Genomic DNA, 17277 nt, shown 5'->3' on the forward strand with positions numbered 1-17277 from the left:
AAAGGTTGTCGGCGGATTTTACATAGTAAATCACAAAGAACTGTTTAGTAAAGGCTAAATAAGACACCATATGTTGTGTAAAATTTTGACAATATATCGAACGTGTTAAGAACGAAAAATTGAACGTTATAAGAACACTAGTAGTGAAAATCGTTGATATTTTCAGACAAAGGTCAAGTATTTATTGGCCAAACGAAAAATATACATTTAGAAAAAGGCCAATGAGAAGTGGTGAATAGTATGCACAAAGTATTTGGATCTGCGGCCAATTTCATACAAGCAGTTAAATGTGGCGTGTACAAACGTTCTCAGTCATAAAATCATTATTGCAGTGTGATAAATATGTTATACAAAATTAATTTTCTGTACACATTTTAAAGAATAAGCAATCAAATCTACATATCCATAGTGGCATTTACAATGTGAAAATTTAGTATAACAAGTTCGTTACACTGTATATAGATGTTTACATTAAAAGGAAATAAAAAATAAAATCCGCCCACCCGCCAAAATTTTTAAGGAAATTAAGACGAACATCTAAACTTTAAATTTATGTGGCCTCACCCTAACAAAAATTTGCTATAGTTAACTATAGTTTACAATAGTTAACTATAGTAAAAACTTTGTTACTTTCATTTACTATAAAACTTCACTCTGGAACTTGTTTTAATATTTTAAAACTTAAAATCTCTTAAATTTGATAACAGTTATGTTGAAGTTGGAAATAATAAGTGAATATAAAATTATAATACTTTCATTTAATATAAAAATTATGCATGTATGAATTGAAGAACAAAAAATATAACAATCTGAAATCCATAGCAAAAATACTTAAGTTTGATTTACTATAGTAAAAAAAAACTTTGATACTATAGTAAGCTATTATTAACAATAATAAACTAAAGTTAACTGTAGTAAACTATAGTTAACTATAGTAAACTAAAGATAACTATAGTAAAACATAATTAACTATAGCATTTTTGTTAGGGTTAGGCGAGAAGCTGAAAGGTCAAGGTTGACCTTTTTTCTCTCTCCATCTGCATTTTTTCCATTTCTTCTACTCTCTTCTTTTTTCCTTAAGTAGGGGACACAATTCTCTGAATTAGCTTGTCTAACAATTGCATCCACCACCAGCAAAAATAACTATGTTATTCTTTGACAAAAACAAACGACTTGGCCTTGACCTATGAAAATTGTGTTAAGGTCATTACATATAAATCATCAAGCCCCAAGTTTGAATACATTTCATTAAGGGGTTTTAAGCTGTGGCCTTTCAAGATTTTATCTCCTTTCTCAATGACCTTGGCATTTCATGATTATGATAACCAAGAGCCTAGATCATGACCTATATCTAGGACATCAGAAATGATAATTAAATGCAATTTTAAATACGTTCTAACGAAGGCTGAAAGAGGTTAGACCCAAAAACCATTTCACTATCTATTTCAAAGTTGCCTTAACCGTAGAGATAACTTTATGAGTCTACATCAAAACCCTAGGTCATGGACGGCAACACACTATTTTTCGAACACATTCTAATGAAGTCTTCGAGAGTTATTGGGCAAAAATGGATTTATTTCTCATTGCAAGGTGATTTTGACTTAATTCTGAATATAAAATTGAATAGATTATCAGCTTTGTATATATATATATATATATATATATATATATATATATATATATATATATATATATATATATATATATATATATAAGAAGAGTTAAATTTCATACATCTGTTTTTCAAAGATATGCAAACTTTACTTCAACAACTTAGGAAAACAAGATTTTTTATAGAAAAGAAGGCAACCCATTTAACTCATTAAACCTAATTACCCCCTATACACTAAAGCAAAATATCTGGGAACATTATTCTATATTTTACTCCTCCACCGTTCACGATAGCTCAGTCGGTAGAGCGCTCGCTTCGTGATCGGGAGGTCGTGAGTTCGAATCTCCGCCGCGACTGACCTAAGTCGATAAAAAATGGGTAGCAACTGTTCCTTCGCCATGCGCTCGGCACTTTGAAGTGAAAGTTGCGGGTCCTTCGGATGAGACCTTAAAAATCGAGGCCCCGTGTCACTGTATGCGTTGGCACGATAAAGATCCCTCACTGCTCAATGGCCCTGAGTGCCGAGTAAAGGTCCAAATTTGAAGCCCTTCACCGGTATATGGTGACGTCTCTATATGAGTGAAAAATTCTCGAATGAGACTTAAACAACATATAATCAATCAATCCATTTGAATTCAACATTTTCTAATCTCATTTGTTAAAAAATGCATTGATATATATTGACTATTGTAGGTTTAACTTTTTTGCAAAAATACATTGTCACCACAAAAATGGCAATGACATATTTTATTTAATGTCTATTCAATTTATTTTCATGACATAAACCTGAACTCATTAACTGAGTTCAGCACGACTCAGTATTAACCTAAAAAAGAAAGAAAACCTAGTTATTAGCGAAAAAAAGGGCAAAGGCAACGTTAAAGAAAAGAAAGAAAACTTAGTTATTAAAGAAAAAGATTATAAACAAAATATAAAATAAATAAATCTTAACTATTATAGAAATAGGTCATGGACACAATAAAAAAGAAAGCTATAAGAGAAAAATTCATAGACAACAACTCTTGTGTTGTTAAATAAAGATGAGATGTTATCCCCAAACTTTTTTTTTATCTTATATATTCATGCTCGATATCAGTTTATGTAATGTATGAATCCAACGAGGTTTTTCCTATTGTTTATCTTCGTTTTCTCAGGAAAAAAAAAAGATTATCCAAGCATTGTTCATTGGCGGAGGATTTAAACTTCCTCAAATATGTTAACTTTTCTGTTTTATCTGTCTTTTAATGTGGCAAATGTAAAGATATTCTAATACTTACTTTTAATATTTTCTACAAACATTTTAGGGTTATTAAGATATTTATGAAAATTTTCTTTCATCTTCACATAATACATTCAATTTTGTACATTAGTGTATAAATTGTAAGGAATTTAATATGAAGAGATTCACCTCTGAAATGTAAAGGGTGTTTCTATTTTATGAATAAATGATAGTGCATGATTGAATTTTTGTAATATTTCTCCTTCTTGGACATATTCAGTCCTGATATTTAATTTATGTCCCTGGAATTGTAAAGGTGTATTTTTTTTTATCTAGGGCATAAAGTAATCAGCAAAAAAGTTAGATAAGATCCCTTTCTTTCATGGTCAAAAACATAATGTATTTTAAATACGTACATTCATTCATGTATTGAAGTTAAACGTGAAATTCAATATTTTGTTTTCCCTTGATCTTAATTGTTAAATTGTTTAGTCTTACAAATTGAATGTGTCAGGGGACACATTTATAGCTTGCTATTATTGGAAGTTTAAGGAAAAAACCCAAAGAAAAGTGAATCAAAGTATAGTACCTTATTTAAAGTAAATTCTTTGGTCGTTATAATGACCTTGTTAGCAAATATAATCTATCATTGTGTCTTATTTTACTGATATATTTCATACCAATTGTAAGGCCTTAATTTAACAACGGAATATTCCGTCTACCTGATCTGTACATAGGGCTCACGGCGGATGTGCGGGTAAGGGAATGCGTACTCCTCCTATGCACCTGATCCCTCCTCTGAAAGTTTCGGGCACCCGTTTTTTTTTATACCTTATTTTTTTATATTATTGTTCGAAGGGTTTATTGAGATCGATTGCTGTTTGCTATCTTCACTCTTGTTATTCTTGCACTGTATTCGGTCTACAAGTACATAAAAAACTCTGCCTCAATTTTTTTTTTATGTTTTACAAAAAGAGGATAAAATGACAACCATGAAACTATTGCGGTGTCTTATGGACGGAACTCACGATGGATTTAAAAAAAATTGATTAAAGATATGATACTAATACAAAATGTATTAGAGTAGACTTCAACGCCAAGTAGACAAACATTTAAAAAAAACAAAACAAAATCAATTCCATGTAATGCATATTAAACCAATAACTGTTACGGCTTACAGCTATTCTATAAGATACTGGTTCTTCTCTATCTGTCTCTATCTGTATGCTGCACGAAAGTCATCAGGATGTATTTTTATTATTGTACAAACTTATTTCTCTGTTAAAATGGGTTTATTTAATTCAAGGGAAGATTGGGTAGAGGGTCTATTTTTTTTATTTCATGCGCAGAGCAAAAGAAGATTTTTGTGTTATTTATTTGAATCAAACAATTAATAATTTGATGACTTTCATACAACACACAGATAAACGAGGCCCACTATATTACAATTTTTTTTTCTTTGGCTCTGCAAAATAGACACCCTATCCAATCTTAAGTTGAATACGTTCCTTAAATAAAACCCTTTTATCAGATGAACAGATCGGTAGATAAAACATATATGTTCAGATCTAGATCAAATATTGATTAAAATGTGGACCTCTTCAAACGTATAAGAGGTTACAGCCATAAACTATTATTTGTTAGGAACAAAAAATTTTTTTCCCGGTGTACATGTGTATATGAATTTAAAGGGGTCTGGACACAGTTACATTGCCGTTTTTTGTTTACATTTTTATTCAAAAAATAACTTCAGTTTAATGAATTGAACTTTCATGAAAATTCTTAAAATTCAATGACGGCGACATTCTTCATAACGTCAGGTCAATCATCTGTGTTTGTAAACATGGGCACGAGGATTTCTCACATTTCTACTCTGAATTTTCTGGATTATAGTTTTAATATTTTTCATTAATGCAAACAAATTTTCCATTTTTCTTAAATATTAAGGATACAGTTTAATACGTGAAACCGCAAGGATGTGTGTCAATCAAACGCGCCCCGAAATTCGTTGGTTAATAGTTTGTAAATAAAAGAAGTTTCTACCAAAGGGGGTAGTTTGGGACCACATTTGGCAATCAAAGTTTTACATAGAAATACATATTTTAAAAATCCTCTCAAGAATAGCATAGCCATGTTTATTTAGTCATACTGATATGGAAGCATCCTCAGGTAGTGTAGATTCATATTTTCTCTTCAGTAGGTTCATCTAAGAAAAGTATTTGCAAATGTAGATATTGTAACATAATTCATCGCCATCAACTTAGAAGTTCCGAAACCAGTTTCACCGTGACAGAAATATGTTGGTATGATATCATCTCGCTATGTGATTCGGTCATGCTATGACCTCTGATCCCCTAATAATTTCATATAAAATTGAACATATTTTCTCTTCAATAGGTTCATCTAAGAAAATTATTTGCAAATGTAAATATTGTAACATAAACTTCAGGATGTCACAATGCATGCAGGTATTTTTTTATTTGATATCCTTACAAGAATAACTTTGTAATATTCGTTTTTCAAATTTTGCGCAGTCAAAAGGTAAAAATTTAATGAAATAATACCTTCTCCAGCATTTTGTAAGTTTTAAGGAATGTTGAGTCATTTTTGTAGAACTTTAGAGCTAAGAATAATTTGCAGATTAAAATTAAAAAAAAATTGGTTAGATTTATTAAACATGTAGATGTAATGTACGTTTATTTAACCCCCCCCCCCAAAAAAAAAACAGCAACTATTTTCGTGATTGCATATATTTCGAAGACTTAATCACTAATTAACCAAATCATATTAGATGCTGACATAGCATATATTCACTATTATTTGAGTACAAATATATGAATTTCCCATAAATAATTGACAATTTGCATAAATATAAGCAAAAGTAGCAATTTTTTCTCAAAATTATTATCAAAATTTCCATTTGAAAGACCAATTGATTTAGCTACATGTACGTATATCGCACTATCAAGCTATGCCCTATTAAAGAAATAGATGACAGTACCAAATTAAATTGATAATTTGGGGTACCATCAACTATAAATACATGATTTTGAATGCCGACTTATGTTTTGTATCTGATAGTCTATTTTGATAATGTTCAGTGCCTGATGTTTCCCAACAGTTTACACTGTTTGAATTGTCGACTGAATCTCCAGTTTGTGCTTTATGGTGTAGACGTTAAACAAGCATTAACGTATTTCTGCGTGACAATCTAATTGTATGCCACTTTTAAGTTTAGCTGTATATACATGTATCTTTCAGCACACTCGGGAAGTCTAAGTATAGCTCTATGTAAAGAGTTATTAGCACTTCTTGAATTGTCTCACTCTGCTTAATATGTTGTTCAGATTTGCTGTTTCCTGGTTCATCGTAATCTTTCCTCCAGAGCTGAGAGTATACACAATTCAGATAATTCACTCTTTGAAGAATCTTTTTTGTAGAAGATTTAATTCGTAAACCTCATCTTCCGTAAACTTTATAACTACAAAATAAATACATATGTGATGCGAAAATCTGAATAAATGATGCACGAATTTGACTTTTCATATAAAATATGAAGAAGACAGAACAACATAAAAAGAACGCTACATGAATTTGACTTTTCATATAAAATAAAACGAAGACAGAAAAACGTTAAAAGGACGTTAGAATTTCAGAAATGGTTACTTGTGAAGTTCTTGATGGTCGAGAACTCAGACTGGGTAGGACGGTTATTATCAACAGGTGATTGGAGGGGATCTGAGAACTCCGACAGATCGGACAGGTGTGCTGGGAGTTTGATATAAACCACTGTAGTACACAGGCCTTGTGGAAAACTAGGAAAGGTTCGATAAAAGATATTAGTATACATCAAAACAATGATGCGCGAAATCACGTCGCACACTGCAATTTTTCAATATACTTTAATTAGACATTTCGTACATCAGCATTTTTCTAATATCTTACATTAGCTCTGCTTGCTGTTTAAGGGGAAATAATTCGCAGTTTTAATGTTTTGCTATGTTTTTATGGTCTAAATAAATCTACAACATCAAGTGTCAGTCAGCTTACATTTCCAAAGTACGAAACAAGAGGATCATGGGCCTTGGTAGTCACCTGAGTATCTTTGACCACTTTAGATCCACTTGGAACTGGAAACTCTGGTCCCATGTGACAAAAATTTTACAGTTTGGTGAAGACTCTATATAATAACTACCATATTCATACAGCTCGTCTTCTAGAAGCTCAGCAGTAAATAAAATGAGGTGCACTGTTTGATAAATCCAATTTAGGAACGACTTAATCCCACCATTGGGTCTGATCCTTAGAACCAGGGACATATTTTTTTAAAATAATTTTGTAGAGGGCTATTTCAGGGCTCCCCTCATTTCAAATTTGACTGTAGCGCAAGATTTTCGCGAAGTGCTTATATTTTGAGTACTTCGAAAATTGAAAAACATACAACTATTCTGAATTGCTGCATTTTATATACATATTAATGGAATGAATTATTTGGCTAATTGAGAAAAAATAACCAAAATACAAAAAAAATAAAAAAATAAAAAAATTAATAGATATCGGTATACATAGCGAAAGAATACACTGTAAAAAATGTGCTTAGGAAATAAACACTTCCATTACGTGTTTAGATCTAAACGTGTTTGATATTGTGTTTAAAAACAAAACACTTATGTCTAAATGTATTTAAAATCTATAATCGTTTAGATATTGAACATGTTTTTTTTGTTTTAAATTCGGTCAAGTGCAGAGTTATCTTCCCGGAAATGATACACATTTGAACGTTAATAAGCGCGGTTGTCGAAACAAAGAAAATCAAAACAAAACAGTAAACGATGTTTTCAAGAAAGCTGATGAGAATTTGAGTGCCAACCACCGCAGAAATAGTGAAAAACATGTGAAAGGCTCATTGTTATTGCTATAGGGTATGTATGCTTTTGTTTTTATATAAAATAAACACGATGAGCAAAGTAAATAACATTGCACTTTATATCAAGGATGTCTTTCGGTGTCATATCATGTATTCATTAATGAGAGTAAATATTGAATCTATAGTTGCAATAATATTTATTTAAACATTTTTTATATGCTTAGTAATTGATGTAAAACTTAAGCGTGTTCAGTGAGGAGCACATACTGTTACTTATGCAACGTACGTCCTTTCATACAGGTTAACTTAATTGGATAGCCGAGAGAAAGAACAAAATTCATTTCTGATACTGGATGTGAATTATACTGCCGTAGAAAATACCTTCAAGATTATCCAGATAACCTGTTGCTTTGTTTACATCACGACGGATTTGAAATAGTGATCCGTATTGCATCACACTGCAAGAAGCACACCATAGCTGGAGTCTTTTACATATATATTTACTTTGTATTGTGCTACTGGTACAAAATGCAGACAATTCAACAACTTGGATGTTACTAACTCTTCAGATGCCAGATAGTTTTATATGTCAAAACATCTAAAAGACTTTGTGACAAACAATGGAAACCATTCACAAGTAAAAGGAATTCCACCGGACAATGATTCCGTGACTGCGTGAGAACACTTTACTGTGTGTTAGGCCTTTTTTTTTATCATTTTAATATGATGTTCAGAAGTAAATAAAACTTGAAACGGACACACCTGTTACATTTTTGGTTTTCTTGCAGATCCTTGTTTAAAACATTGAAGTGTTTAGCTTCTAAACGCGAATCTAAGTGTTTAGAATTGCGTTTAAACTCTAAACATGTATGTATTTAGGTTTAAAACACTTTCCATTACGCGTACTGAAATTCAACATGTTTAAAATTTAAACGCATTAAAAAAAGTGTGACAAGAATGTGCTTAGAAATGTGTCTATCATTTAAACACATTTTTACAGTGTATAGAATGTTTCCTATAAATAAGCCAGTGTACTGTGAAAAAATACGCCCTCCCAGCATATGTAGGTACTTGGAAATAAATAATAATACAAATAATAAGTTTTAAATTGTTAAACCTATTTTCTAAAAAAAAAAAAAAAAACTTTTGTTTAGAAAAATTCGTAAAAAGAATGAATTCCATCATATGGCACTCCTAAACAAAGAGTGTGCTAAAATTTCAAGCACCTGCATAGAGTAGTTGCTGAGAAAACTGCGACGAAAATTTGGTATGGACAGATGCACGGAAAAACAGGAAGTTGACATCAGATTTGTACAAAAATGTATCCCACCACAAGGTATGCCTAGACAAAGAGTGTGCTAAAATCTCAAGCATCAGCAATGAGTAATTAATCAGACAGACACACAAGGGTAAAACAGTATATCCTCCTCTCCTTCGGAGCGGGGGTATAATAGTATTATCACCAATATAGCCCCATCCTAAGATTTAGTGAAATAATATACATACTTTGAATGCATTTTCCTTTGTATATATTTACAAAATGAAATATAAAATTTATACTTACAGTGATCACAAGAAAGTCTTGAGACGTTGCCAGTACTACTGTCGTTACAAATTGCACACTCAAACTCTGAATATAAATAAATTGGTGAAGTCATACAAATATCAATGTCAATCTATCGAATATAAATTCTATATTCTAGTAATTCATTTAATAACTTTTCAATTATCATTCAATGGATTTCTTGTAAATGTTCAAAACAGTAAGAGCGTTGAAATAAATTTCTAGGAAGCGAATCAAACTAAGTATAAGAACCATATGGTCATTTATTCGAGGAAACTTAAATTAGCAGTCGGAAACTTGTCAAGGAACAAGTATACGCGTTTAAACTAACTTTATATATGTCAACTGAGGAAAGAATTTAAGCTTCCTCTGCGCATTCACTAAGAAAACTAGTATGCAAAGATATTGGAACAATTTGAAACTAGAAAAGAGAAGAAATTGAATACCATCCAGGGAACATATGAATTATAAACTATAAGCTCTTTTCATTTTCTGTCTGAACTAAATTAAAAAAGATAAAAGTTTGAGATTTTGCAATACAACTTTGATGACCTTGAACTTATACATACATTCATGAATCATGGACTGATTGATTGATTGATTATATGCTGTTTTACGTGCCATTTGAGAATTTTTCAGTCATATACGTCACCATATCCGGGCTTTGGTTTTTAAGGTCTAATCCGAAAGACCCGCAACATTCATTTCAAGGTGCCAAGCACTTGGCGAAGGAACAGTTTCTACCTATTTCTTATCGACTTAGGTCAGTCGCGGGCGGGGTTTGAACCCATGACCTTCACAATTTGTATGAAAACGTCAGTCAACATTCGACTTAATGATAAATTGCATTTGCTGACAAGGTCATTGTATCGACCATAGAATTTGCGAAATGTTGATTTTAAACGAGACTGTTGTTATTTTTGTTTCATCAACCTATTTGTCAATAGCTTGCCTCCCTTTAGAAATTGTTTGTACATAAACATGCTCTTGCGATACGGGACCTCGGTTTATATACAGTCTCATCTGAAGGACCGGTCTCCACGTCCCGCTGTGGGATTTGAACTCGCGATGTAAGGATCAACTCCTTACTCCGCGACTCTCGAGCGAAAGCTCTAACCACTACGCCACGCGGGCTACATATTGCTACATAAATAAGGGAAGTTGACGATAGAAAAGATGAAGTCATCACGTTTATCATAAAGTATTGTTGTTAGTTTACCATATTATACAAAAAATGTTATACCGAAAATGACACAGTCACATATTTGAAGACCAAAATTTACTTATAATATCTTGATATTCTATGAAAACACTATTTATATCATTTCTATTCAAAATCAGTCAAAATCTATATACCAATCCATGCATCAAATTCTTGTTTATGTTATTTATTCTTAATAAAGAGTGTAAAAGATTGGACTAGTGTTTTAGACCAAATATTTTCTCTGTGAATATTCACCTTCTGGTATATCCGTTTCCGGTACAGCTTTGAGTAAGTCTTCTCTATACTCCTCTACCTGTGTAACAATATTGACCGGAAGTGGTGTGTATCGTGTATTTATGTTCGTATCGGACGAAAGGTTCATTGTTTCCACATAAAAACTAGGGGATTCTGCATGTTTAATCTACAATAGTTACATCAAAATATAAATCAAACTGATTACGCTACATTGTAGGTAACTAATTATTATTTAAAATGTATGAAATACTGAATAATGTAAATTTTATCAATCGCTTATTGTCAATTGCAAATGAAATGCGAGAGGTTATGTAATCTATACTTTTAAAAGAAAAAAACACATGTAGATACGCAATATTGTGTTTTACCTTTTGTCTGTAGCAATGAAAGAATGTCATCATGAGAGTAACAATAACCAGACTGATAGTGATGGTCTCCAATATACCACAGGCACCGCTCGAACAACATCCGCTTCTGTAATAAACAGATGCGGTTTTACTCTTGTCACAAATAAAAAAAGTCATTTCAATGAAATATGAAGATAAGGAACGTAACCAAATTCAAAAGCTCATTGAAATAATACAAATTTATAGCAGAGCAACACGGACCTTTAATACATTAGAGATGGGATCGGGTGCCATGAAGGAGTAAGCATCCCCTGTCGACCAGTCACATCCGCCGTATGTTCCTTGTCATCGGGATTGTCATTGTGATCGGGCAAACGGAAAAATCCGTAGACAATTCAGTGTGAAGATAATGGTCTAACAATTTGTTTGAAAAACGGCAGACAGCATTCGACATAATGATAGATTGTATTTGCTGACAAGGTCATTGTATCGACCATAGAAAATGTTGACTATAAACGAAACTGTTGATATTCTGGTTTCACCATCTTATTTCTCAATAGCTTGCCTCCTTTTTAGAAATTGTTTGTGCGTGTGCATGTTCTTGCATATCGAATCAACTGGGAGACGTAAACTCTATATGCAGGTGATAGTGGTATGTTACAACATAAATAAGGAAGTTGACGATAGAAAAGTTGCAGTCATCGCCTTTATCATGTAGTTTTGTTGTTAGCTTACCATTAACCTCTTACAATTTAAATATTCAAATATGAAACAGATATGTTAGACTTTGTGCTATCTTCTATTTCGAGTTCAAAAAGACATATCGAATCAAGGTAGGACTGAAAATGAATATTGTTAATAAATAAAATGTCATCGATATATTTAAATGTTGAATTGGTGGCCATAGCAAGTGACTTTTTTCATGCAGAAGTTTTTTTTTAATAAATTCTGCTTCATATGAATACAAAAATAAGACTTCTAATAACATGGCGCATTTAGTACGGTAGGAATTCTGACAGATTGTTGGAAGAATTTTTGTAGAATTATTAATAGATGTAGATGAAAAATATGATTACTAACAAGTGATGGCAAAATAACATTTCATAACTTGAATGAGAAAAGTCGTTTCTCCTTCCCCCTAGAAGTTGTATAAATATGAAATGAATGGGTTTGAATTTTATCCCCTGATTTAAATTTGCTGCATTGATATTTATGTTATGTTATAAATGTTAAGGAAATTAATGATATCTTACTGCATCCTGTAATAGTTGCATGTTTGTTGTGCTACGTAAATAAAGTTTACTCGAACGTTAAGAGTCTGCCCACTCTTTGTCATTATTGTAGCTTATTCTCGTTATTTCGGGGCCTAACTATCCAGAATGTCAACTTTCCAGGAACAGATCTTAGCACAATAAACTGTAAGTCAGAGCATTTGACATTCAATCAAAGTACTAGACCCTTTTACTTAAAGTCAACACACTTTTATTCAGTATTCAGCATCACATCATTGCCATTTTGAAACATAATGTGACAATATTATATGTAATTATAAATGTCATTAAAGTTCATAAGGCGGACTTGTTGACACGTCATTTTCTTTATTTCTATTGCATAAAAGACAATAGGTATATAACACAAAACCATTTTTACATGATGCTGTCCTTTACATGATGCTGTCTTTGTTATCTCTGTAATGCAATTTCTAAATGAATTTTGAAAAATATTTAATAGTGTCAGTAAAATGTAGCCAAAAATGACAAAAAGGGGCGACACCATGATTTTTTTCAACCACCAACATATGTTCTAAATTCGACATATATTCTAAATTGAAACAAATTATATACAGTCTGTTAAGGATATCTACTTCAACTTAAAATAATGATGAAATATCAGCTGAGCATTTTGAGATGGGAAAAATTTACTGAAAGTGGCTCAAATATTGCTAAAAAGCATACTCAGTACACTTTTTAAAGATATTTCCTGTATGATACATCTCCTATTAAAAAGAATAAACTCTGCTTTTTTAACTCTGATAATTAAAAAAATGATAAAACATGTTTCATTTGTAATATTTTTTTCAACAATGATTCATCCCGTGATTATTTTATACTAAATTTGCTTCCATTTCATTTACATCTCCATTCTTTAGAATATTTACCGTGAAAAGAAATGACAATCCATTTAATGAGGTTAGGGTGTTCTCAAAGATAATTGTGTTATCCTTAAATAAAATATTCCTTTCGATGAGTTTTTTTTTCATTTTAAATGAGGCCAATCCATAATCATAAAACACAAAATATCAATAGGTTATACAATGGTCATAAAAGACACAATGTCAATAGGTCAACCCATGGTCAAAAAACACAATATGTCAGTAGGTCAACCCATGGTCAAAAACACAAAATGTCAGTAGATTAACCCATGGTCATAAAATCACTCTACAGCCTAACCCACACAGAGCATCTTTTACTTTATTTCATATTTGGATGTTCTATCTGAGAAAGAAATTGATATCAAACTAATAACTATACGTGATGGCTTCAACTTTTCTATCATCAACTTCCCTTATTTATGTAGGCTAGCAATAATTGAACTATTATAACCTGCATATGATGTTTATGTGTCCCAGTTGATTCGATACGCAAAAGCATGTTCTACCTATGAAAAAATATTCTAAATCGAGGCAGACTACTGACAAACAAATTGAGGATATAATGATATCTACAAACTCGTTAATGTTAACATTTCGCAAATTCTCTGGTTGACACACAATCTATCGTTAGCTCGAATGCTGACTGGCGTTTTTCATACAAATTTTTGAGCCCTTATTTCATACTGAATTGAGATACAGATTTCTCTGTTTACCTAAGCATGAGGAGGAGCTCATGGTAAGCGAGACCGGTTGACAGGGGATGCTTAATCCTCCATGCCACTTGATCTCAACTATGATGTTTTCAGGGGTCCATGTTAGCTCTGCTCTAAATTTGCAAATGATAAGTACTTTTGAGTAATATTACTTTTCGTTATTTTCACATTTCATTCTTAAATACTGGTTCAAGTTACATGTACATGTATAGTATTAAAGTTTACAAAACCATTTGGAATTTTATACTAAATCGCCTGATGTTCATACACTGATTCCGAAGTATAAGCGAGGAATTTAATTTATCATTCGGTAATTTAGCAAGAAGTATTAATCGCGAAATAAAATTACTTGCTTTATTTTTATAGTGCTGAAATACATATAAACCTAACCAATTTGCAAATTCATGGCCTTTCCATTCATTTTGCGATACTAAGTACTCGCGTAAAATAAGAAATTCACAGTATTGTGTATGCAAAAACTGTGTACAGGGATTTTATGACCTATTTCGTGTTTTCCAGGTTTATTTTTAGCTTGACAAGATTTTCACCTTGCAGTCAATCACCCATCTTTGACCCTTATAACTCGATGGACTGTTTGTTAGACTTGCTTGGCGATTGTTTATCAAGGTTTACTCCAGTGACAATAATTGCCAAGACTTTGTCGTATTAAATGTTTAATACGAAATGTGGGACAGAAAGGTTTGTATCTTTACATCCCTTCAGAAATTGAACTTACATATTCAATCTCAAGGCAATCAAGCAGCATCCGCGCTGCGTGAGCCAATTTACTCAGAACCTGACAATTATATATATATATATATATATATATATATATATATATATATATATATATATATATATATATATATATACACACACACACACAATTATATGCATCCGATGAAAAATTTAACACCACATACTACTTCGTTTTTATCTGTTAAGGAAACAGTTTAAAATTGAGTTACCGAGTAAAAGCCTTTTTCAGCTTTCATGTTAATACCGTTATTTTTATATATTAAATATATAATAACTTGATGGACGAGTTTATTTCTGACAAGAGCGGTTGAAGGGGCTGAAGGTCAAAGGCTGACTGCGAACATGTAAAATGCCTTAGTCTCTAGAATACCCGATTTTTTTTTTTTTTTTTTTTTTTTTTTTGTGAAGGATCTTAAAACATTTATGCACGTGGTATTTGTAATACTGTATATTAAGAAAATTCTTATGCACTAGTTTTGTTTGCAGTACATGTTCAACCATAGATAACTGCACTTTTTAAGAAAAAAAAAGGAAACAAATATTATTGACTTTTTCCCTCCAAAAGTTTTCAATGAAATGTTCAACTCCTAGGAGTACATTCTGTACTTTGATTTCTCTTGTATATTATATGAAGAAAAAAAAACAAGAAAGAAATTTCAATTAAAAACCAAGTTATAGTTAGGAAGAAAAAGAAGACATAATTTCACCCTTCCCTATACTTCGATCTAAAATGTTCTATCAACGATTGTAAAAAATTATAAAATTGATTTATATATATTCTAAATCTTGGAGCACCCTAATACACGTACATTCATTTGTTCAACAAATCTTTTAATCAGTGTTTGAGTTCATGTACAATAAGATATATAAATAAAAAAATAAGGAAGAAAAACAATTAACCCATTTCTTATGTAATGATAATGTGATCAAAGTTTTTTTTTTTATAAAGATTTCTTATAGTAGAAATCTTAATTTACAAAGATATGAAAAAGATGAGCGAAGTTTTTTTTTTCTTTCTATAAGAAAAACTTTAACTTACATTCCAATCAGACAGACCGATGTAAATAAAGCCGTGCACACTATGGTTCCAGCAGCAATTATCCAAAATGCGCACGCAACCACTTTGTATCGGCTTTTGTCCGCCATCTTCAACTTCACTTCATGGCGCTCTTCATGCTCTAAGATATGTCCAGAGCTCCATTTTTATATTTTACTGTAGTCAAGAAAAGAAAATGACAGGTATTTAACAGGTGCACAGAGTGTGAATGATGTCGCTGTCATGAATTGCTGTGACTTTTCGTTTTATACCGCGCTATTTTTGTGCTATAGAAATATATTAGATGCACCTATATTACTAGTCATATTTGACAAATGCACGTTTTGTGATTAGGAATATTAAATAAAATACTTTACTGCCGTATAGAAATTAGTCACAGGGCATGTCAGACGATGTTAATTTATTAATTAGAATTATTTCCAGGGTTTGCGTAAAGAGCGCAAAGATTTTGATATTTTTAATAAACAAAATGATAATGCGCTTAAAGTACATTCCCTATTAATTGGTGGGGTGCTTCTTAATGAGAAGGGGAATTAAATGATAGCGAAAATTCAAATGAATATCAAAACTAGTTGAAAATTTGCAATAAAAATCAATAAATTTTACAAGCTCAGGTTACCTTGATTTACACCTATTCCCCCCTTGACATACAAGGATCTCAATATATTTTAGTGATAAGGAAAGCAACATGTAAGAAAGAATTACCCTCGAGCATTGGGAATTGCGGCTACGAAATTGACCTACATTTATATAGCTCTCTTGTCAGTATTTTAATTATCATAATTAACGTGCGTTTTACCTGTTTTCTGCACGTGCATCCGGTTCAATCACTTTTCTTTACCGAGACAAAGTTTTAGATGACTTTGTTTAATTAAAATGACGGTTCTTTTTTTTTTTTTTTAATCGAATGTAATGGATAATTTACAAACATTCCGAATAAGTTACTGTAGAACTTTTTTCATTGGCTGATAATACAAACAGTGTTAATGATAAAACTTACTTTTTCCAATTTAAAACGTACCTCCACATGCCCAATACACCATTTAGTTCCAGTCAAAAGTTCATTATGTGTGATATCCACGAAATTGGGGTGATTTAGCCTCGGGGGACAGGCCAATATTGACATTCCACTTACCTACAACTATAAATAATCGCCGTAGTTATCTCCAGAACCAGGTCAAATGCGGTCCTTTTTGTTTATATTTCCGAGTGATACTATTACTGTTTGTATTATGTCTCGATCGTAGTAAAACTATAATATTTTATTTTTCAAATTAAAAACAAGAAATTCCCGTGGCAGGTGATAGACTTCGGTGTCGCATATATAAGACTGAATAAATTTGCAAGATGACATTTATACTGCACTTATTCTCGGTAAATTTCAATTCGGTGTCATCATTTCGACAAAATGAGAAATTGTTTGAGATTGACAGAGTTATATCTGGATTTCAACAATAGATAATAAGCTGACAGGTTTAAAAAAATTTCACAAATAATGTGTTTATTTTCATAAATATTTTATTTTATT

The 17277-nt window shown here is 31.6% G+C and overlaps 1 protein-coding gene across 2 annotated transcripts; it reads right to left on the reverse strand.

The window, feature by feature from the left end:
* Nucleotides 1-5631: 5631 nt before the first annotated feature.
* LOC133178170 (uncharacterized) lies at nt 5632-17000 on the reverse strand. Of its 2 annotated transcripts, XM_061312921.1 has the most exons (7): nt 16885-17000; nt 15732-15905; nt 11090-11195; nt 10722-10887; nt 9263-9328; nt 6498-6646; nt 5632-6312 (listed from the first exon to the last, which is right to left on the reverse strand). In XM_061312921.1, exons 2-7 carry the CDS (start codon nt 15836-15838, stop codon nt 6307-6309), a joined length of 600 nt encoding a protein of 199 aa, XP_061168905.1. In that variant the 5' UTR covers nt 15839-15905; nt 16885-17000; the 3' UTR covers nt 5632-6306. The 2 variants fall into 2 exon arrangements, with proteins under 2 accessions (XP_061168905.1, XP_061168912.1); XM_061312928.1 differs by lacking the exon at nt 16885-17000 and having other exon boundaries at nt 15732-16160.
* Between the last annotated feature and the right edge of the window lie 277 nt (nt 17001-17277).

Source organism: Saccostrea echinata, unplaced genomic scaffold, assembly GCF_033153115.1.
Source record: "Saccostrea echinata isolate AGI-Se365-2 ecotype Australia unplaced genomic scaffold, CSIRO_AGI_Sech_v1 ptg000001l, whole genome shotgun sequence".
Lineage (NCBI taxonomy): Eukaryota > Metazoa > Mollusca > Bivalvia > Ostreida > Ostreidae > Saccostrea > Saccostrea echinata.

Bases quoted from the DNA above. Each gene is read 5' to 3' on its own strand.
- LOC133178170 (XM_061312921.1), bottom strand. From the start codon at position 15,838: ATGGCGGACAAAAGCCGATACAAAGTGGTTGCGTGCGCATTTTGGATA. The intron at 11,196-15,731 runs GTAAGTTAAAGT...TGTTTATTACAG, and splicing joins TCGGTCTGTCTGATTGGAAT to AAGCGGATGTTGTTCGAGCG. The intron at 10,888-11,089 runs GTAAAACACAAT...TAACTATTGTAG, and splicing joins TTCATTGCTACAGACAAAAG to ATTAAACATGCAGAATCCCC.